Source organism: Pagrus major, chromosome 9 (genome assembly GCF_040436345.1).
Source record: "Pagrus major chromosome 9, Pma_NU_1.0".
Lineage (NCBI taxonomy): Eukaryota > Metazoa > Chordata > Actinopteri > Spariformes > Sparidae > Pagrus > Pagrus major.
Window position 1 is genome coordinate 27,927,026 of NC_133223.1, and position 22,232 is coordinate 27,949,257.

At 41.3% G+C, this 22,232-nt stretch overlaps 1 protein-coding gene across 1 annotated transcript in view; it reads left to right on the forward strand.

Moving 5' to 3' along the window:
* dnah7 (dynein, axonemal, heavy chain 7) overlaps positions 1-22,232 on the forward strand; it is a 77,030-nt gene that overhangs the window by 35,990 nt on the left and 18,808 nt on the right. Inside the window, exons 34-54 of the mRNA XM_073474307.1 lie at positions 277-408; positions 3,115-3,336; positions 4,355-4,552; positions 7,137-7,292; positions 7,490-7,658; positions 8,652-8,778; positions 9,502-9,721; positions 9,864-10,490; positions 10,624-10,869; positions 11,158-11,387; positions 11,544-11,874; positions 11,984-12,330; positions 13,010-13,190; positions 13,398-13,583; positions 14,261-14,424; positions 15,140-15,294; positions 17,469-17,659; positions 20,334-20,467; positions 20,564-20,899; positions 21,132-21,258; positions 21,387-21,581. Of these exons, the coding sequence (XP_073330408.1) occupies positions 277-408; positions 3,115-3,336; positions 4,355-4,552; positions 7,137-7,292; positions 7,490-7,658; positions 8,652-8,778; positions 9,502-9,721; positions 9,864-10,490; positions 10,624-10,869; positions 11,158-11,387; positions 11,544-11,874; positions 11,984-12,330; positions 13,010-13,190; positions 13,398-13,583; positions 14,261-14,424; positions 15,140-15,294; positions 17,469-17,659; positions 20,334-20,467; positions 20,564-20,899; positions 21,132-21,258; positions 21,387-21,581 (4,674 nt within the window). The remainder of the gene's footprint in view (positions 1-276; positions 409-3,114; positions 3,337-4,354; positions 4,553-7,136; positions 7,293-7,489; positions 7,659-8,651; positions 8,779-9,501; positions 9,722-9,863; positions 10,491-10,623; positions 10,870-11,157; positions 11,388-11,543; positions 11,875-11,983; positions 12,331-13,009; positions 13,191-13,397; positions 13,584-14,260; positions 14,425-15,139; positions 15,295-17,468; positions 17,660-20,333; positions 20,468-20,563; positions 20,900-21,131; positions 21,259-21,386; positions 21,582-22,232) is intronic.

The following is a 22,232-nucleotide window of genomic DNA, read 5'->3' on the forward strand; positions in this document are numbered from 1 at the left end:
GAAATAATGTTCAGTCTGTATTTACAGCATGAGGATTTTTCTTTGGTTATTGATATAATGACTGTGTACTTATTCCTGCATGATTTAGAAGCAAAGTTTGACTTTTAAATAGTTCCATTTTTAGTTGAGCTTCTCTTTTTCTTGCAGCATTGTCTCTTGATTGACACATTTAGTCAACTGTACGAACCTTTTAATGAGTTCTGAGTGCAGTACTGTACTCAGACATCACTTCTCCTCCAGTTTTGATGTGTGTTGTTTCTCTTCCACCGATCTCAGGAGCTGTCGCCGACCTCTGACACCAATCTAGTCAAGTCCCTGATGAATCTGATGGACTGTATGATGGATGAGTTTCATGATGAAGCAAAGATGAAGAGCATGAATGAAAACGATATTTGCTCCTGGTTGGAGGTTAGTGAACACACCTACTGCTACTATTGCTCCTGCTACTAATAATTATTATTGTGTAATTAACAATGATAAGTTATTCATTGAATATGTTAAACCACAAGTGGCTACAGCAACATAAGTGCCCATTATGGGTTATTAGACAGCATTAATGAGTTATTAAGGTTTTACAGTGCAGCCCAGTGTTCTGGAAGCATCCTGCCAGGTACAATATACACTTGACATACATACATACATAATATAACCAAGCCTCTGTTTCTTAAGGTCTGAGTGTCAAACATCTGCTTGCATTATGCAACATACAACATTCTTGCCAAATTAGCAAACATAAAAGCAAACATAAAACAGTTGAACCACAAAAGCTTAGAAACGCTAATCTGAAATCCAAGACTAACTGATGTGTCACCTCACATTTCATGACATCTTCTGTCAAAAAGTTGCACTTGAACACACAGCAAAGACTATATCTCACCATGTACGTATATTCCGTGCTTGTATGAGAGGAAATAACCAGTAAGAAATCTAAACAGTGTTGTTATATGCTCAGAATACAAATCGAGAATAATTCTGGTTGAAAGGAATTGCAGTGTCAAGTTTTGTATTCCCCATTGATGTTGTAAGCCTGTGGTTTTGCTTGTGAGAGCAGAAAATCATGGTGGAGACCAAAAAGGCTTACATAAGTGAGAAACTGCACTAAATGGGTGAAATGACCGGCTTGCTTGACTGGATAGCAAGAGAAAAGAGACAAGAGCCACTGGTGCCAGATACACTGCAAAACTACAGAGGACACTGACCAAAGTTGACAACATATTGACAGACTAATCTCCCCTGTTTTGACCTAGTATGGAAGTGAAGACAGGCACACTTTCTGACCTCTATTTTTCCTTCTCGTCAGTTCACAAATTCTGCAAATGCCTAATTCACATCCGAGCCAAAGGAAATGTTGTTACACATGTATGAAATAATCATATTGTGCGGTACAAGTAATCTGTAGCGGTAAAGTGCAATTGAATAACAACAGTTCAAACTGTGGTGTTATTCATTTGTGTATTTAGATGGATCCCCATTAGCCACTAATAAGGTAGAAGCTTTTCTTCCTGGGGTCCATACAAGTACAAATTACATCATAATATAAAACAACTAAATATCCAAGACAGAAAGAAGCAAACAAAAAACAAAAACAAAACAATGAATCTACAACAATAAAACTACTAATGAGAAAATCAATGACACAGCACCCAAATTGTATCTATAGTCAGTGAAATATTTGATACAGCTTGTAAAGCAAAGAAAATGAAATGAAATAATTATAAAACATGACCAGGAATGTCCCTCATTAATGATCATATATTCAGTAATTATGTAGTAAAACCTGTCTATTAACCCGTCTATTAAAGAGCAGCTGGTGTTCTGTTCCATGAGATATTTTTTCAAACTTTTTTAAAAACAGTTTTACTTGTTAAATGTGTAATGTCTGATGGTAAACTACTCTATATTTTCATCCCTTTGTAAATGACAGTAAATCTCCTTGCATTAGTTTTTGAGACAGGAAGTGAAAAGCAACCTCCTGATGCCTCTCTAGTATCAAAGTTACAGCCATTCCTATTATAGTACTAATATTTAAGAGGTATCATTTTACACATTCCTTTCTTCCTATCTGTAGCTTGATTGAGTGATGTTCAGCTTAAGACAGTCTGCTGTTACTTCTGCATTCCCTCATGAGATACATGAGTTCACAGCTCAGGTTGTGAACTGAAAACAACAGAATCAACGATGGCATTGGCCCTCCTGTTATTCATTGCATTTCCTCTTCAATGCACATCCAAACTCTTTCTGTAACCGAACAGTAAACTCCGATACAGCATGCACCAAAAAGCCCGCCCTTTTCCCTTTTACATACTGTTTCGATCAAGTCTGCCTCTGAACAGGCCCACAAAGCGTGGAAAAGTTTTAGCAGATGAGTGCTTTCTCTGCCCCCTGCATGAGTTCCAATCGATTTTTTTTTGCTCCTGAATCCTGTCTTTTGAAAGCACTGCTATTATCCCCCTGTGGCACACTGCACTGATGAATGCCTTTCAACCTCTCTCTCCCATGTTTCTCAGCCATTCATTATCAAAGTGTTGAATTAATCAGCCTTTAAACAGCAGGAGCTATCATGAGGCTGCTAAGCTGATGATAGCTCATGAGGCCATTGGAATTTTCAATGCCTACAGGATTCCTGTTGTTTTTCCCAACAAAGACATCTGTGCTCTGTGGATTGTGGTGTTTGTCTCATAAAATAACCTGTGTACTGTACATTTGAATCAGTTCAATGATTGTAAACCTTGTCTGTGCAATGAGAATTTTGACTGCAAACTATTTCTACGAAGATTTCATACTTTTGTTAGATGTGTTTCGTAGCCTGATACTCGGCAATAATCTAGAAACACTACTGAACATAAATGTTTATTTTTTGGATTGTGGTCCACACGTAAGGACTGTAAAATATGTTGAATAATAGGGAAGTACAAAAAATGCAGCTGTAAAGTAAGTGATTTTATGATACCATAAAAAAAAAACAATTACTGTATCATGTGTAACAAGGTCCATGTTCATCCAGTAATTATATTCTACTAAAGCAAACAGTGTGAAGCATTAATGCCCTCATCCAACTAATGATTTAGCCTGCAAAAGCAGTGAAGGCTGTCCTTATTTTTTTCTTTTACACAGGGTATCTTTGTGTTCTGCCTGGTGTGGTCAGTGGGTTCCAGCTGTGATGATATCGGCAGAGACAAGTTTGATGCTGTGGTCAGGGAGGTACTGAACGGCTCTCTAAGTGAAGAGACCCGGGCCTGCCACGGCATCCTGGCCACTGTCGAGGCTCCAGCTAAACAGCTCACAGTGCCGCTGCCCACTACTGGAACACTCTACCAGTATCGCTTCATTAAAGAGGTACGACTGCTTCTGATAATTGTGTAGCGGAAAGCACTGCGCTGTCAATCCATACATCCGTCCATCCGTCTCATTCTTGTGAACGCAACATCTCAAGAAAGCCTTGAGGAAAATTCTGCAAATTTGGCACAAATGTACATACAAATGATTATACAGTATTATACAGTAGTTTTTTTTACACTGTCATGACCACAATAACTGACAAAACCACTTATGGACTGGACAGAGTTACATACCTTTATAACATTTTTCTTTTCTTCAGGGTGCGGGAGGGATGCTAATTTTTTGTCTTTGTGTGACCTTTATAGTGTCTTGCTTCAGTCTCTGTCACACAGCACCACCAGTTAATTCTTATTTTGTTCTTATTATGTCATGGAGGATTCAGTTTCATATGAATGTTACAGTCCTGTTCCCCCATCTAAGCAGATTTGAGATATTTTGTAAATTTGTTTTGGAAAAGGTGTTGAAAGTCCACTGTTACATTTTCTTCCCCCCAAAGTTTTTAGAGAAAAATTAATCTGGAATTTATCTCAACTGTGTGACATTTCTGCATTTATTGTGCATTAAATTGTAGTAATTATCCAGGTTATATTGAATACAAGATGGTTTTGGCCAAGACAATCTCTATTTAGCAGTGGTCAATTTTATTTTACAACTTGATCAGAGGAAAAGAGTTAGTATGGATTTAACAAAGAAGTCTGGCTACACAAGACTATTATGGATTTCTTTTTGGTACCAAAGGCTGAGGGATGGTCGATGCCACATCTAGCTTCAAAGCCATTTACTACATATACATCATGTTGATATTTTGTAGGCTATTGAAGGAAAAGGTCACATAAGATTAGAGACCTTTTATGTACAAATACCTGAATGGTCTATGTCTCACAGTGTAGACAAATCTATAGCTATAGCCAAAGACTAGATATTATGTGTCCATTTGATATGTTTGAGTGGGAGCACAATGACTTTTCATATCTTAAATGCAGCTCTTACTTTTTTTTTTACTCTCCCTCCTCAGGGCCCAGGCAGGTGGGAGCTCTGGACAGATGAGCTAAAGACCGCTCCCCCCATATGCAAAGACATGCAGTTCAATGAGATCATCGTGCCCACTGAGAACACAGTGCGCTACATGGCACTGATGGACCTCCTCGTCACCCACCAGAAGCCTACTATATTCATCGGCCCCACTGGTACTGGCAAGAGTGTCTACATTACAGTGAGTCATCTGCTTTGTATTATTTTATTAATGTGACATTTGGAAAGCACTTTGGTATTTAGTGTTGAGCACAAAGGAATTTTTAGGTAAGAATGATGCAGATACACCACATCCAGCAGATTTCATCAGCCACAGCTACTTAAAGGTCATATTAATATCATTTTTACCTAGATGAATCATAATACATCTACAGAGCTTAGAGAAAGGTGCAGAGTAAAAGTGTCTCTTTTCCTTAAAAACATCATTATGGTTGTGAATTAATAATTTTGAAACTTTCGTTAGGTCCAAAATAATTGTTTTGTTTACCTCTGTGTAAGAATTCTACAAGGTAACAAGGTAGCTAACAATATTATAACACCGTTGGCATCACATGGTATCCATGTTTCGTCAGCATCACCAGTTTGTGGAAGAAAACAAGAGTTTGCGCTTAGCATACCGTGCTGCCTTAATGTTAGCCAGCTAGCGTAAACTATACAAAATCAGGCTTATTTCGGTGGCTGATAACTATGATTGAGTACAAAAGGGGACTGTTGGGCCTTGGTAGAAGTCTGCGCTCTACTAAGTGCCATTCTACAACAACATTTGTAGATGTTGTTTAAGAATAACACCAGTTAGTCACCAGGAGTTTTCTTGTTTGCAAAATTCATTTGGTGTTTCCCCGAGGCAACATGTATTTTCTTCCTCACTAAAATGACTTTTTAGATATTTCCAAACCTTCATTGTGACATGTATATTTGCTAGCCTGCAGTGTTTTTCTACGTTAGCTAGTGTATTGCTGTGCTTCGTGGTGCCTTTACCATCACCGTAGATCAGTGAAATAGCAGGAAACCATCGGCACGAATGTGAATCATGCCGCCTGTATCCTCATGCATGTGAGTCCCAAGATACAAACGAAACTGGGACCCATTCATCAAAACATTGCCCATTGTGCTACATGTGGTCAAAACCTCCACAGGGTCCCTATAATTTGCTTGAGCTAAATTGGTCTTTTTTAAATTTATTTATTTTCTTTCTCTGTTTATCTCTTTTTCTGCCTGTCGTCTGCTCTCCAAGGGGAATTGGGGATTGGACTTAAAGCAGTTTTTATGAGCGGAAATTATTATTTTCATAAGCAGAAAAACACTGTAATTCTGTCGGTTGAGTGAGCATTTGTTTCCAAGCAGTGTAGTCCCAGCCTCAGGAAACCAAAGCAAGTGCTCTGTACACAAATCATTTGGAGGCAATACAGCTACAGACACCAGGTGTGAAACGGCCACCTTGGAGGAATACTGAGTATCTCTCCGCAGACCTTCAGCTATTTATATCAAGGACTAATCCCCCCTCCTTCCCTTTGCTTCATTAGTTCCTCCATTAGTGTGCTCAAACTTGAGACTCTGGGGTGAATAGAGATCATCTCACTGGGGAGCCTGCCTTGTTCTCCACTTCCTGCCTGTCTGCGTGGTGGAGCAGCCATGTCCCGTGCAACCAGCAGACCGTGGCTGAATCCCAAATCTGGCAGGAGTGATAAAGGAGCACCAGCTACTCAGACTATAAGAATGTGACTGGCACGATGCCGGCACCAATACCATCAGACAGCTGTACACAAGGCTCCTTCACCTGCCTCAGTGGACTCTTGAGTGAGACAGACAGAAGCTGTGCCACTGGTTTATAATTTAGTCAAGAGGATGATGATGCACCACGGCTGCAGCATGTGATCATTCTCATCACAAGCCCCCTTTAATTATGCAGGTCATTACCCACATGATTTCACAATCGTGTGAGCACTGTGATCATGCTAATACACATGTGCACAGGGGAAGCATGAGCGTTCAACACACACGGTACATGATAAAATACCCTGAAAAGAGATCAGATTCTAATAAAAGACATCAAATCACCCGTGACTACGTTCTCTGTTCTACGTTCTCTGCTCACAGAAACACAAAAGGCCAGTCGTCCAAAAGGCCATCTTATCAAAATGACCTTTCATGAAAGCCTCTTAAAGCTTTTAGTGAAATGCCCTTTTCTAAACCTTCATGCAAAATCAAAAATTCATTGATTTTACCCTTTTGACCTGCAGAACATTACTTTAGATATTGTCCTCGGAGGACAACTAGCCGCCTACTTCATTTCACAGTCATTTTCAGGGATTAACTTAGATCCAGTTTTTATCTAATGAAATACTCACTAAATGCCACATTTAATTAGATTATAAAGCTTATCACAACCATTTGCCAGGATCAAATACGAAATTATCATTTTATGTGTACTCTACCTGTACAGGCTGACTTTGGCATGCTGATACAGAACAGAGAGTGAAATTACTTTGAAACGTTTTCAACCAAATGCACATTTTCTATTTGTCAAATATGCAATTATCAAGCTTGCTTGAAGTCCCCTTAGGTGTTCTAAATATCCCCATAAAAACACACATACAGTACATAGATTGTATTGTACAACAACAGTGTGTACTTCATTAGTAAATCCTTACCCAAACCGTGTAATCATTCCATTTACTGTCATACTGTGCTTATTTTCAAAGCGTCTCTTTTCCTGAGAGATTTGATGATAATCTTTGTTTGTATTTCTAATATCTCTTGCCCAGGACTTCCTATTGAATCAGCTGCAGAAGGATGTGTACAGCCCATTATTTATCAACTTTTCAGCCCAGACCACAGCTGCTCAGACCCAAAACATTATTATGTCCAAGCTAGATAAGCGGCGCAAAGGAGTTTTCGGTCCTCCGTTGGGGAAGAAAATGGTACGACCTCTTTCTTGTGTTCATAAGATGTTTTATCTTGGTATGGCTTGTTTGTATTTCAGTGCTGTTTTGCTTTTTTAAAACAAGCACAATTTTATTTGCAGATGCATGTGTAAAAAAACAAAAGGACTATAGTTTTAAGTATGTTGTGGCATTATCAGTATTTAATCTTGCTTTCTAACGTTATACTTTGTAAGGTCATATTTGTTGATGACGTGAACATGCCAGCCAGGGAGGTTTATGGTGCCCAGCCCCCTGTGGAGCTGCTGCGTCAGTGGCTGGACCACTGGAACTGGTATGACATGAAGGACTGCTCCATGATCAAACTGGTGGATATCCAGGTCATTTGTGCCATGGGACCACCTGGTGAGTAGCAGTTGTGGTATTTCTATTATAATTTTATCAGAAGCGTATTGTCACAGCAATGATATTGAATCAGAGCCCAAGATTGGTTGATGGACTGCAGGTGATTAGGTGGGTAAAGTAAATACTTTCTTTTCCTCTAAACTGCTGCTGAGGTGTTGTCAAGTCAGTGTCACAAACCACTACCTGCTGTTTCGCGGAGCTCCTCACCGCCTTAAGCTGCTCACAGATAGCAAGTGTTTACCACTTCCACCTCCACCACAACTGCCGGTGTAAATGTGAAACCATCCCTGTCCGCTGAGGCAGCTGGCAGCGACAGCTGTCAGAGAAAGAGGCTGGGTGCCACGCTCAGGTGCCAACACAGCTACAGTATTTGCTCGTGATGCCTGTGCTGACTGTTGTTCAGCTTTTCTAAGCTGCTGCCCAGTATAGCCATGGCATCCACTGAACCCACACCAGGGAAAACAATTGAGGAGCCCATTTTTACTGGTGTCCAAGTATATTGAATTACCAATGTAAACTTGTGTGTTGAATTGAGACCAGTGCTATGTCCTGGTAACTCAAACATCAATGAACCATAGAGCTAGCAGCTACTGTTGTGCTCCACAGAGAATGTCCCCTTAGTGGACTCTGTTGACTCAGATTCAGACTCAGATCAAGTCATGATTGGATTCCCTGTGTGCTCCCCATTGGGGGACATATTGTAGGTCTAGAAAAATGTGAGCAAACACTGAACAAGGTTACTCTTCAAAGTACATCACTTTGACCATGAGAGCAACATGTAGTGCATTTTGTCATCTAAAATAGACAAAAACAGAAATAGCTTAACTGTTTGGTTTATTTAGCTCATAAAAAGACATAAAATAGATAAGAAATACTGAAAAAGTACACTGGGTCATAACAGAAACAGATCAGTTGAGGCATACCTACAGTATGAGGAATGTTATCTGTGACAGAGATAATAGTTTATCTACTTTTGTCCTGCTTGTATTTCAGGTGGAGGGAGGAACCCTGTCACCCCTCGGTACCTGCGCCACTTCAACATGATTACCATTAATGATTTTGACGAGAAGACTATGTATACAATCTTCTCCAGGATCATAGACTGGCATTTCACGATAAGGTACCTAAATAGCATGTGTAAGTGTGAGTGAGTGAATATGATTAGGTATGTTCATAACCAGGGCTCTACATATCATCCACTGAGCCACTCTGGTGCACATAAACTGCTTCAATTTCAGTCTTTATGGCATTAGACTCACAACTTTTTAAGGCCCTGGGATAGTATCCCTCCACTTTTATCAACACAATGAATTGTAAATTAACCAACTAAAGATTAAAATATCATCTCTGGAAAATGCCACGGTTGTGAAGTTACTTTTTTAATATAATAATGCACTTTAGAACAGAAATAATGATATTATTTTAACAGACAGGCAATTAAAAGTTAGGAGGATACATTGTTCTACACACGAGTTTCTGTTTCAGTAATCAGAGGATTAAATATGTTCTTTTTCCTGCCCTCTCACTGCACTGCTACAGTGTTTACCTCAGAGACCACAAGTCCGGAAGCAATCAAATCTGTTGGATAAGTTTCAAATCTACCCAACCACTCCTGCAAATAGGAGTATCACCTGCATTCTAACAAGATAGCAGTTTAACACTTTGACATATATTGGTGATTTGGACATACAATGTAAATGCATTCATTACCATAGAAAAGTATCCTTGATCATATATATTTTATTTATTTAACTTATAAATGTTTCATTGATACATTTTTCACTAAACTGTGGGAAATATTCTGAATGGAGTCTTAACAATCAATCAACCATTTCATCAACAGGTTTTCTTTTCCCAAGCCATTTGCAGCTCTGACCTCTCAGATCGTTAACAGTACCATGTCAGTGTACGAAGAGTCCACCAAGAACCTGCTACCAACTCCTGCAAAGTCCCATTACTTGTTCAATCTGCGCGATGTCTCCCGGGTCATCCAGGGCATCTGCCTGTCGCGGCCAGAGACTGCAGATGAACCATCTGTCGTCAAACGCCTCTTGGTGCATGAGGTATTGTTCTACACAACAAATAGTGGAAAATACAGAAAGTGGAAATACATAGAGTTGCAGTCAAGCTATGCCCATGCCGGTTAGAATATTCCTTTGTACTTTTCTCTCAAACTCACACTTTCTTTGTCTTGTTGATCCTCAGGTCCTGAGGGTTTACTATGATCGACTGGTTCACGACGCGGATCGTTCCTGGCTCGTGAGCCATTTACAGGCGGTGTCTCAGAGTCACATGGAGGAAGACTTCCATCAGCTCTTTCAGCATCTAGACCAGGACAGTGATGGAAAGGTCACTGAGGATGACCTGCGCAGCCTCATGTTCTGTGACTTTCACGACCCCAAGGGTGAGGACCGCACCTACCGAGAGGTGCACAACCTCGACCAGCTCCGTCAAGTAGTGGAGTCGCACCTGGAGGAGTTCAACAACATCAGCAAAGCACCATTAAATTTGGTGCTCTTCCGTTTTGCCATTGAACACGTGTGCCGTATTTCCCGCATCCTAAAGCAGCCAAGTGGTCACGCCTTGCTGGTGGGTGTGGGTGGGAGTGGGCGCCAGTCTCTCACCCGGTTGGCTGCCCACATGGCTGAGGCAGAGCTTTTCCAGGTGGAAATCTCCAAGACCTACGGCACCACTGAATGGCATGAAGACCTGAAGCTTATCATGAAGAAGTCTACACAGGGTGAAGCTCATGGAGTTTTCCTTTTCACAGACACTCAAATCAAAACGGAGTCTTTCCTTGAGGACATTGGCAACCTGCTCAACACTGGTGAGGTAAAGTGTATGGGGGGGGGCATGCATTGATGGATGAGTTGAGGTATGGATAACATGTACAGAATCTGAAGATGTTTTAATTGAATAGTGCCAGTACCCAAACACAGACCAATCTTTTGACTTTTGTTTCCAGGTGCCTAACCTGTTCGCAGTTGACGAGAAGCAGGAAATCTGTGAGCGAATGCGTGTGTTGGACCGGCAGCGTGACCGTGACAAGCAGACGGACGGCAGCCCCTTGTCCCTCTTCAACATGTTTGTGGAGCGCTGTCGCACACAGCTGCATGTGGTGTTGGCCATGAGTCCCATTGGAGACGCGTTTAGGAGCCGTTTGAGACGTTTCCCCGCCCTCATTAACTGCTGCACCATTAACTGGTTCCAGGTGTGTGTATGCACTGTATGTTACATGAGTTGTGGTGTGCTGTTGGTTGCACCTACGGATGCTGCAGGTAGTTAATCAAAAGATGGGTGAAGAATATGAAAACTGTAAGAAAAATGTATACAATTTGTGTTTTTATAATTCAACCCATAACATCATGTAGGATGGATCACCCACATCCTTATCCAGGCTCCTTCAGTGAAAATTGATGACATTAACAGAAAACTTTAGCAGAGATTAAAAATACACTTCATACACAACGGCAGAACAGCATATTTCCTTCCTTATCAGACCTGGCCCGAGGATGCCCTGCAGGCTGTGGCCTGTCGCTTCCTGGAGGATGTTGAGATGACGGATGAGTCCCGAGAAGGCTGCATCAACATGTGCAAGAGCTTCCACACGTCGACCATAGAACTATCAGCTCGCTTTTTGTCTGAGTTGCAGCGCCACAACTATGTCACACCAACCTCATACCTGGAACTCATTTCCACCTTCAAGGCCCTGCTGAAGACTAAAAGAGCGTAAGATTTAAGACATACTGTATGTGGACATGTGGAATTTTAACTGTTGTTTGATGTTTTGTTACTTCCTGTAGCTATAAAGGACTTGAATTAGAAACAAGAAAAATCAGTTTCCATTTGTAGGACTTATTTCCTTATCTCTCTTCTTTTGCCCAGTGAGGTTATGAAGCTAAAACGCCGCTATGAGGTTGGCCTGGAGAAGCTAGAGTCAGCAGCAGACCAGGTGGCTACTATGCAAGTTGAGCTGGAGGCTCTACAGCCACAGCTGCTTGTTGCCAGCAAGGAGGTAGATGAGATGATGGTGGTGATCGAGCGCGAATCTGTGGAAGTGGCTAAGACAGAGAAGGTGGTGAAAGTGGACGAGGCTGTAGCCAACGAACAAGCCATGGCTGCCAAGGCCATCAAGGATGAGTGTGATGCCGACTTGGCCATAGCCATGCCTATCCTGGAGTCTGCTCTCTCTGCGTTGAATACTCTCACCCCTCAGGTAAAAGGAGCAGCATGTTATATGGCATCATCTGGCTCAAAGCTTAGGTGTACTGGAATAGAATCGTGAAGAGGACATCTATAGATGTGTTTTTTTTTTTTATGTACAGGATATCACGGTGGTGAAGTCCATGAAATGCCCACCTACAGCTGTCAAGCTTGTGATGGAGGCGATCTGCATTCTCAAAGGCATCAAGCCAGATCGTGTGCCTGACCCCTCAAACATTGGTAAAAAAATTGAAGACTTCTGGGGCCCAGCCAAAAAGCTGCTGGGAGACATGAAGTTTCTTCAAGGCCTCCACGAGTACGACAAAGACAACATCCCACCAAATCTCATCGCCATCATCCGCAACAAGTACATAACCAACCCAGACTTTGTACCAGAGAAGATTCGAACCGCATCGCGTGCAGCCGAAGGCTTGTGTAGCTGGGTTTGTGCCATGGACAAGTATGACACGTAAGTAATGTGTTTTTCCTCCTGTGTTCTCAGTTATAAAAATTGATGCACATTCACAAAGGTTGAGAGAGTTTTTCATCAGTCTAAGTGAATAACATGAAGCTTGGTTATTGGTGACTTCAAAGGAATAATCACTTTCCTGGTGCAAGTGTGATTAATGTAACAGGCCAAATCAAGATGCAAGTCATTTAAAGGGAAATGTTCACATCATTATTGTTCCGACAGTCTTAAATATTACCCACATTTATAGCTAAAGGCTTTCATTAATACCCAATGTATGCTCACAAGAATCTAATTTCCGCTAACAGTTAATAGAAAGCACTGTGTTTCATATTAATGCTGCCCATACACACTCAACTACAATGACCATACTAATAACATCACCTAGCATAAAGGTTATCGTATTAAATCATATGCAATATATCATATAAAAGCCATCAGGAAGTTACAGAATATGATCTGTAAAAATAAACAGAAGTTATAAATAGTGTAAAGATTGAGTATTTTTTATTGCATATTCTACAGCATACTGATTTTTATAATGATGTCACCATTATCAAAGTGTTGTAGCTCATCCAGTACATCCAACTTCTTCAAGAATCTGCACTGTCTGAGACAATCCTTATCCTAAATGTTATTACATCCTTCTCCTGTCTGAAATGCTGCTTGTGTCTCTTAGAGTGGCCAAGGTGGTGGCTCCGAAGAAAGAGAAGCTGGCACAGGCCGAGGGGGAGCTGAGTGTGGCCATGGAGAGCCTCCAGAAAAAGCAGGCTGCCCTCAAAGAAGTCCAAGATAAACTCACAAACCTTCAGGAGACTTTGGAGGCTAACAAAAACAAGAAAGCTGACCTAGAGAATCAGGTGTGTGCTTTTTATATCAGTTTAGTTTGTTATATTGTAGATAGTTAAAAAATCTGTTTAATAGTTGTCCTTTTCACCTGTGTAATGTAAGAAAAGTTTGTGTAACTACAGTTCCAAATGAAACATGATAACGAGGATGATGTCCTCCTGCCCTGCAAAAATAACTGCAACCAATTTTTGCTTTCCCCCTCCGATCATGTCCTCCAGGTGGATCTGTGCAGTAAGAAGCTGGAGCGAGCGGAGCAGCTTATTGGAGGCCTGGGTGGAGAGAAGACACGCTGGAGCGAAATGGCCTTCAATCTGGGAGAGCTCTACAATAACCTGACTGGGGACATCCTTATCTCAGCAGGCATTGTGGCTTACCTGGGAGCCTTTACCTCCAGCTACAGACAGGTAAGCTGAGGGAGGAGGTGGTGCATACTTGGAAGTGGATAGTAACTAAGTATTACCTAAGCGAAAGCCCTGCACCTATATGATGTACATGATTTTGATATCAATGGTACACACTTGAATGTGAATGTACAGTACTATGTTTTCCCTATATTTCTGCCTGTGTTTATGTAAAGTCTATGTTCAGAGACATAGCTGCTACATTTCCAGTTAACATTTTCATTTGTTGTGAGACTGATGAGTTGTTTCTATTAAGCACACTGTGACCAATGCAAATCCCAACACTGTTTTTAGGCCAAAAAAGGCCAAATGCTTGCGATCAGTTTGGTGGGAAATAAACACTCTGGAGGTACTGAGGCCATTTGCCTTTTCCCTGTGCTGAGCCTCACATGTCTCGGAAACCAAGCCAGTGTTTAAAGGTCATCTTTTATACTTTGACACACAGAGGGCCATTGTGATGCTGGAAAACAGAACGCAGGAGAGTGATTGAGTTATGTTTTTCTCTTTAAGTCCGACTGTCTGCATATGCCTTATTATTGTTTTTTAATAATCTGTTTACATGAATCTTTACAGTTGAATTGTCCATACGTGCATATACTCTTATTTGTTTGCAATTTAATGTGTGTGTTTGATAGTCAAGTGAAAATGAAGTCATTACCAGTGAATGTGCTCCTCTGCAGGATCAGACAGAGGAGTGGATGAATCTTTGTAAGAGCCAAGAGATCCCGTGCTCCCCCAACATGTCTCTGATGAACTCTCTGGGGGATCCGGTAAAGATTCGATCATGGACCATCGCTGGCCTGCCATCAGACAGCTTCTCTATAGATAACGGTATCATGATCTCGTGAGTATTAAAGACAATCTCTGCAGAGGAAAGCTTTTGGATGTCTCAAGCAACAATTTTGCTGCTCCTGATCTGAGTCATTTATTAATAACAATCTTCTGACAGCCAGTGTTAACAAAACATATACATGTATATTTTCCTACTTAACTTATATTTGTATATTTTAACCCAAAGTGGTTTGCTTCAGGCCTCTGAGCGTGAATGTTGTCATTGAAGCTGCTGATTTTGTGTTGCTCACTATGCACAGGGAATAGATTCCTGTGTTCCTGTGTGCAGTTGTCTGTTTTTGACAGCTAGCATACCTGGACCACAATGGACTACAATCAATTAAAGGGTCACAATTACATTGCCCATTACAACAAGTATGACAGGACTTTGTAACCTCTCCTAAACGTAACATTGCCTGCTTTAATCTTAAGGAGCCATGAAAAAAGAGTAATATCACAAGACATCTGCTTGTTTGTGTAAACGACGCAGCAACATTGCTTTTTAATCACAATACTATGGCCCCTGGTGTGCCACCCAACTGTGAGCTGTCTAACTGTGCTCCGAGTGAATGTTCACCCCCTCTCTACATCTCAATTCTTGTCCTCCAACAAGCCCTCCTGCTGTTGTGATGTCTCATCCCACTCTGACGAGGCAGCACTGTTTGATCCGCCACTACTCTGTGTGTGTGTGTGTGTGTGTGTGCGTGTGTGTGTGCGTGTGTTTGTAGTAATGCCAGGCGGTGGCCTCTGATGATTGATCCCCAGGGCCAGGCCAACAAGTGGGTGAAAAACATGGAGAAAGCCAATAGCCTGCATATCATTAAACTGAGTGATGCTGACTTTGTACGCACTCTGGAGAACTGCATCCAGTTTGGCACGCCAGGTAAGCACAAGTATTTCTCTGGTTTGATGCCTCTGCTGTTGCTGTCTTGTCTGTGTGCGTGTGTGCGTGTGTTTGTGTGTGTGTGTGTGCCTCACCCACATTGTTGCAGTTCCTGTCACTGCCTGCGGAGGTCTCTCTTCACCACAGAGACTGATAATAGCTGTGCATGGGCTGTGTTTTTCCTTTGTTCTCTGTTCTGCAGTGGGAGAATTCATAAAAACAAATTTCTGAGTGAGATGTTTCAATGAACCTTTGTGACTATTAGTATGGCAGACTACTGTAAATCATACAGAATCCCAGAAGAAATCAATTATGTTTTGTTGACCATATTGACATGTGTAGGGAGATGTGGCTATTTTTTGTGCTTTTTTTTCTCAGTGTGACTATACTTTTGTCTTATGGGATTTTAAGAGGGTATGAGAGGGAACAGCAAGAGATGAGTTAGAGTAAGAAACAGGCAGAGGCAGCTTTATAGCCATTAAAAAGACATCTAAATAATGACCCATCTCAGCAAGCCATTGGCTCTTTGCTTACTGGCAGACTGCAAGGCTAACAGTTCAGAGACTAGCTTGTCCTTGCAGGGTGCAAAATACTCCCCAGAGGTTACAGCTCCGCCCTCCACAAACAATTCTCTATACCTCCCAGTTTTATGGTTTCTTACTGTTGGTATTGCAGCCTGCAATCCTGGTTATGTGCTAGTGGTTGAACTTGTGTTTCCCTGTCTAATCTCTTGATAGGCTTGGCTTTATTAAGTGATGCAAGGTTCTGTTTAATCCACTGAGATTAGCAATATTGATGTAATAAACCAGAACGAAATGATTTGGAGAAGGGTGACCTGATTTGATTCCCTATCTTGTGAGAGAAAGTTCATCAGCTGTCACTGGCACTGAACGCTGTATAAAAACTTAGTTACCAGACCACCTCGAGGCATAATGTCAATTATAGATGTGCTAATGTTCTTAACACGAGAACAGCATTATCATACTTAATGTGAATGTGGAAATTAATAATGATGTCATGGGAACAAGGCATCTGTAACTGGTAACGCTTCACTTGCTTCACTGATTTCTTGGTTTTGCGCATGTGTGCACACAAGTTTCTAGGTCTGGCATGGAAGTTAAATGTTAAATGCTAATCTCAGGGCGCTGAAAGATGCTGAGGGTTTAAGCTCTTACAAGTTTTATAATGAATTTTGTAAGGGATGTATCAGTTCAACTAAAGTTGGTTGGTGTGCAGGCTTTCATTGCTCAAAACCCACCTCTTCAAACTCGCTTTTCATCTGCACCTGTAGCAGTTTGCTGTACTCAACCTGTTCTCCCAAAAACCTACACAGATCCATATCCTCATACACTGTTCTTTTTACTACATATTTCTCCTCTATCGCACTATGCACTTGAGTTTATGCACCATGCACTTGATTTTATGTATTCTTGTATGTATTCCATTCTTGTAAAGTGTCTTTGAGAGTTTTTAAAAGCGCTGTACAAATAAAATGTATTATTATTATTATTATTATTATTGCAGGGAAATGTCTCCGACAGCTCCAGTAAAGATATAAATAACCAGTATTTGATTTAAAAAGAACTTTTAAAGCAACATGCATAAAGTGTTTGCCTGAGGCGGGAAGATGTACGCAATGACTGGAAGTAAAAGGGACAAATTAAGACAAGCCAAATAATTATATTAGTTGCTTAGAAAAGCCATTCTGTAAATACATTATGAGCTGAACTGGTGCTAAATGAAAGTTTATTAATGATCTAGGAACCAGCAAAGCAACAGCAGGATCACTCTTAGTTATTAACCTGGACAATGCAACCGCTAAAATACCCAAACTCTCAGATCTCAGTGATATTTGTATACAAGAATATAAAGCTGTGTCGATTATCAATAGTACTAAAACTGTATTAAAAATGAGAGATCTGAAACCAGTGCTGCAGTGATGCTAAGGTTCGAATGATTTGGCCTACAGTGCTTTGTGTTGATTTGTATTCCGGTTGCCAAAAGTTGTCTCATTTGAAGATGTGCAAATGACTCAACTGTTAATGCAGAGAGTGGTTGAAGTTGACAGCCCCAAAATGAGATTGCTTGTAAATGTGTGATTTTAAATAAAAGCCTGAAAAGAGTCGGCCTCCCTGGTAAGAAAATATTGATAAGGATTGAATGATTTCTTTCAGTGCTGCTGGAGAATGTCGGTGAGGAGCTGGACCCTATCCTGGAGCCCCTGCTGCTGAGACAGACCTTTAAACAGGGTGGTGCCATGTGTATCCGCCTGGGAGACTCTACCATTGAATATGCTCCCGACTTTCGCTTCTACATAACTACCAAGCTGCGCAACCCACACTACCTGCCTGAGACCTCTGTCAAGGTACTGTAGTGGTAAACTGCCTCAGGCACTGCTATATTTTTTAGTATCCCACTACACATTCACTGGCTTCACATTGTAGAAACACATTTTGTTATTAACATGGAAAATAGAGTGAGTCCAAGCTTTTTTGCTGCATTCAAACGGTCACATTTGAAACTCTCGTGGCCTATCACAAATTAACTTGTCAGCTGGCTACAGTTTGACAAAGGAGATAGGATAATGGACCTGTTCAATATCTATCTGTGTGTTTGGGATTCCATAAAGTACTTCCACCACTGCAACCTCCATCCACACCTACACCAGTCACACACTAACAAACATACTCAGTATGACACGCATGAGCCTGCACTCACCTTCTGTCGTGACAGTGTAATTAGAGCAGTTTTAACTGTTTGCAGCAGGTGTTAGTTGCGTTATTATGAGCCCTTTGTAGTCCTTCATGCCTCCTCTACTCACCACTTGACTGGAGCCAGGAGCTAAGGATAGATGAATCTTCCACAACAAAGCTGCTGCCAAAACAGAAGGGAGTAATAGAACACGTGCTCTCACCGGAACCAACACAGACATCTGCATTCGCATCACCATCACACCTAATAGCAACAGTCAACCCGGTTTGTTCTGTTATCCCGTGTGATTGTTATTAATCCAGGTGATAGAACACGGGGCGCTGTATGTTCTGTTGGTACCACGAAAATTCTGATTTGTGAGGAAGAGGTTGTTAATGTAATAGGTCTTTTTTGGACCCACATCATGGGTGGTGATGTTTGCCGCTCAGTTAGTCAGTCTACTGCATCCTCTGACTTTTTCCTCAGTGCCTAATATTTTGTCTTGACTATTGGATGACTAGCCACGACATTTGCTAAAGAATTCCTGTTGTCTTAAGATGAACAAATTTGGCAATCCAGCGCCGGCATCTAGTCAAAGCTTTAAATTGTACTAGTGTTTTTAAATTATCATTAGATATCGATACTGAATATTTGAAATGGTTTCACTGCTAATTGTATCGATACACCACTCCTAGCTCCTCTCCTCTCAGCGAGTTGACACATGCACCACTGTAGTGCTCATATTGTCCCACCTCCTCCACAAATAAATCAATTGTTGTGTTTATCTCAAAAATCAAATACGTTATGCCCTCACTTTTTTGTCAATTTTTCCATGTGGTATCAAATATTGATATTTTTTAAGGTTTCTTATCAAAGGTAGAATTCCAGTTCTGTGGCAACACTAAATTGTACAATGCTTTTCCACTAGTTTGTTTTATAACATGATACTTGCAAAACTACTTACGGTGAATAATTATTTAGACATCTTTTTTTTTTCTTACAAATAAATGAGCCCTACTTTCCTCTGTCGGTTCCCACATATTGCTTCATACTGCTCAAATAGCATGTTTTTACCCCAGAAACACAATGAATCATGGTTCTCTGCGTCCCCCTCCCCTATGGAATACAGTCTCCACAAAAAAAAAAAGAAATTCCAAGAAAAGAAGCATTAAAGGAAATTGCATTACAGAATTACAGTGAGGCACGGGGTTGGAGAGCATTACTGAAGATCACATTTCAGGCATCTATTTGCAGGGGCCCCGCTCTTTATGGGCAGCTATTAGATACATTCAACTCATTTTTCACAACTGGCTCTATCCTTTTTTCTTTTCTTTTTTTCCCTTTTTGCTTGAGTCTTTTTTTTTTTTTTTGCCTACAGTACAGTACACTATGAGGCTTCCATTATTCCCATTAAGCCCTATTTGAAATGCAATACTTTCAAATACAAGAGGGCAAGCATCTAGTAAACCAGCCCTTAAGGAGCTCAAGGGACAGAGGGAAGTGAAGGAGGGGGGTGTATGTGTGAAAAGGACAAACGGGAGATTTATATGGGCTCTGAGTCTTTACCACCAGCTGAGTGGGTCCGCAGCATCAATAGAAATGGAATTAGGCCCCGGAGAAGTGCACTCGTTTATTAGGGCAGAGAGTAGATAGCAGATATAGGCTTTTAACCTCCGAGTAAGTGCAGAGCAGAATGACTAAGGCTGTGGTAAAAGAAACACTCCTTCACTTCTAGCTGCAACACTTTTCACATAGAAGAAAAAGAAATAAATGCATCCTACCTGTACTTTGCCAAGGCCGGAGTGGTTATTGGAATTGATTGGATGGAGGAGGCTCATGGAGAGGCATTGTAGCCAAGATGATCAACACTGTGCTGTAAAGTACCTCACTTAAACGTCTGAAAACAAGGGTGGGGCAAGACACCGCCCCTTGTAACAGACGCACTCATTTGTACATTTTGATGTCCATTAACTGTAGAGCTGCAACAATTAGTCGATTAGTTGATCGAAAGAAAATGAATCAGCAACTATTTTGATAATCTATCAGTCATTTTTGTCAAAAATCCTAAACATTTGCAGCTTCTTAAATGTAAATATTTACTGTTTTTCTTGTCACTTATGATAGTACATTAAGAGCCTTTGGGTTTTGGACTGGTGGTTGGACAAAAGCAGTTTGAAGACGTCACTTTGGGCTCTGTGAAAATGTGATTTTCAACAGTTTTTTGACATTTTGCAGACTAAAAGATGAATCGATCAATCTGAAAATAATCAGCAGATTAATTTGATAATGAAAAGTAGTCGCAGCCCTAGTTAACTGTATGTCTGTGTATTTCTTCTTGTGCCCTGCAGGTTACTCTTCTGAATTTCATGATCACCCCAGAGGGCATCCAGGACCAGCTACTAGGCATCGTGGTGGCCCGGGAAAGGCCTGACCTGGAGGAGGAGAAACAGGCTCTCATCCTGCAGGGAGCAGAGAACAAAAGGTAGAGTAGTGCACACCAGCCCCAGGTATGTGTTAATGAAGTAGAATGTCTCCTTCCTCATGGTGCAAACTTGTCCTTGCATTTCATCATCATCAGACAACTGAAGGAGATTGAGGACAAAATCTTAGAGGTGCTCTCCTCCTCTGAGGGAAACATCCTGGAGGACGAGACGGCCGTCAAGATCCTCTCCTGCTCCAAAGTACTCGCCAATGAAATCACAGAGAAGCAGGCGGTGGCTGAGGTGACGGAGCAGAAGATTGATGAGACCCGCATGGGCTACACGCCCATCGCCGAGCATTCAGCCATCTTGTTCTTCTCCATCGCTGACCTGGCTAACATCGAGCCCATGTACCAGTACTCCCTCGGCTGGTTTATTAACCTCTTCATCAGCTCCATCGACAACTCAGATAAGAGTGACAATTTGGAGCAGAGGTGAGCAGGGCTGAAAAATGCACTAGTCAAATAATTATTCCTAGAAGTCACTTAAGCAGGTCGTCAAACAGCTCGGAGGTTTCTTTCCACTCGAAAAATCAGATTTGGCCTGTAAATGATTAGAAAACAAGGAATGTAAGACCAGTAATAGTGCATGAGTGTGGGTGATTTTGTGTGATGTGTTTGGTTTGGAGTGACATTATTAAAATGCTATCATGTGTATCTTCTTTAGGCTACAGATCCTGAGAGACCACTTTACCTATGCACTATATGTCAATGTGTGTCGCTCACTGTTTGAGAAGGACAAGCTGCTCTTTTCCTTCGGCCTCAGTGTCAATCTGCTCATGCACAACAATCTGGTAGGATGATACACACATTTCACCCACGCACAAGTTTACAGCATGTCGCTTAAAAAACATGTGTTTAAGAACTGGTCAGGCTGAGCGTGAACCCTTCAATAGCTGCATGATAGTAATTATTGTCGCAGGTGGATGAGGGCGATTGGCGCTTCCTTCTGACGGGTGGCGTGGGCCTGGACAACCCTCATTCCAATCCCTGCACCTGGCTCCCAAAGAAGGCCTGGGACGAGATTTGCCGCTTGGATGAACTCAAGTGTTTCAAGGGTCTGCGTCAAGATATGGCTCCCCTCAAGAATGAGTGGAAGAAGGTCTACGACAGCCAAGTGAGTGTCATCAAGCCAACTGGCTGGTGTGGGTGTCATTTCTGTTTTGGTAAAGACAAACTGGGAAAATTCTGGTTTTTTTTTGTCCTTCCTCTCTTTGAAAAGATTAGTGTGGTTATGTACCTGATAGCAGACAATCAGGGTTAATGCCCACATTTTAAATCAGCATGAACAGAAAGACGTCTTTAAATCAAAATACCCAAGAGAACTAGAAGAAGAAAAAAGGCTATGAATTCCACACAAATGTATATTTAATCCATATGCACATTAGTATGGATGGCATGTCTTATTTGTTGACTTCCAGCTTAAATGTGGTTGTGCTTAGCAGTTTTAACTGGGTCACATATGTCCACTGCCCCTAAGACCACCAGAACATCTGGATTCTCTAGGTGCCACTGGACCAAAGTCTATAGAGCAAATGGTAAAGATATTTAGGGTTTTTACCGGATATTTTGTCAACACAGTATATTTAAACACTAAGGCCTTATACACACAATCCAAGGCAGAACTACTTGGCAACAGCTTGAGGAATTGTTTGCCTCTGAAGAGAGAGCAAACCTTGCATCAGTGCCACCCTGTGTGTTGTGCACCGCTAGGATTTACCAGGCAAGATCTAACACTTTTTTTTTACAGCCATTTCAAAGTGTGCCC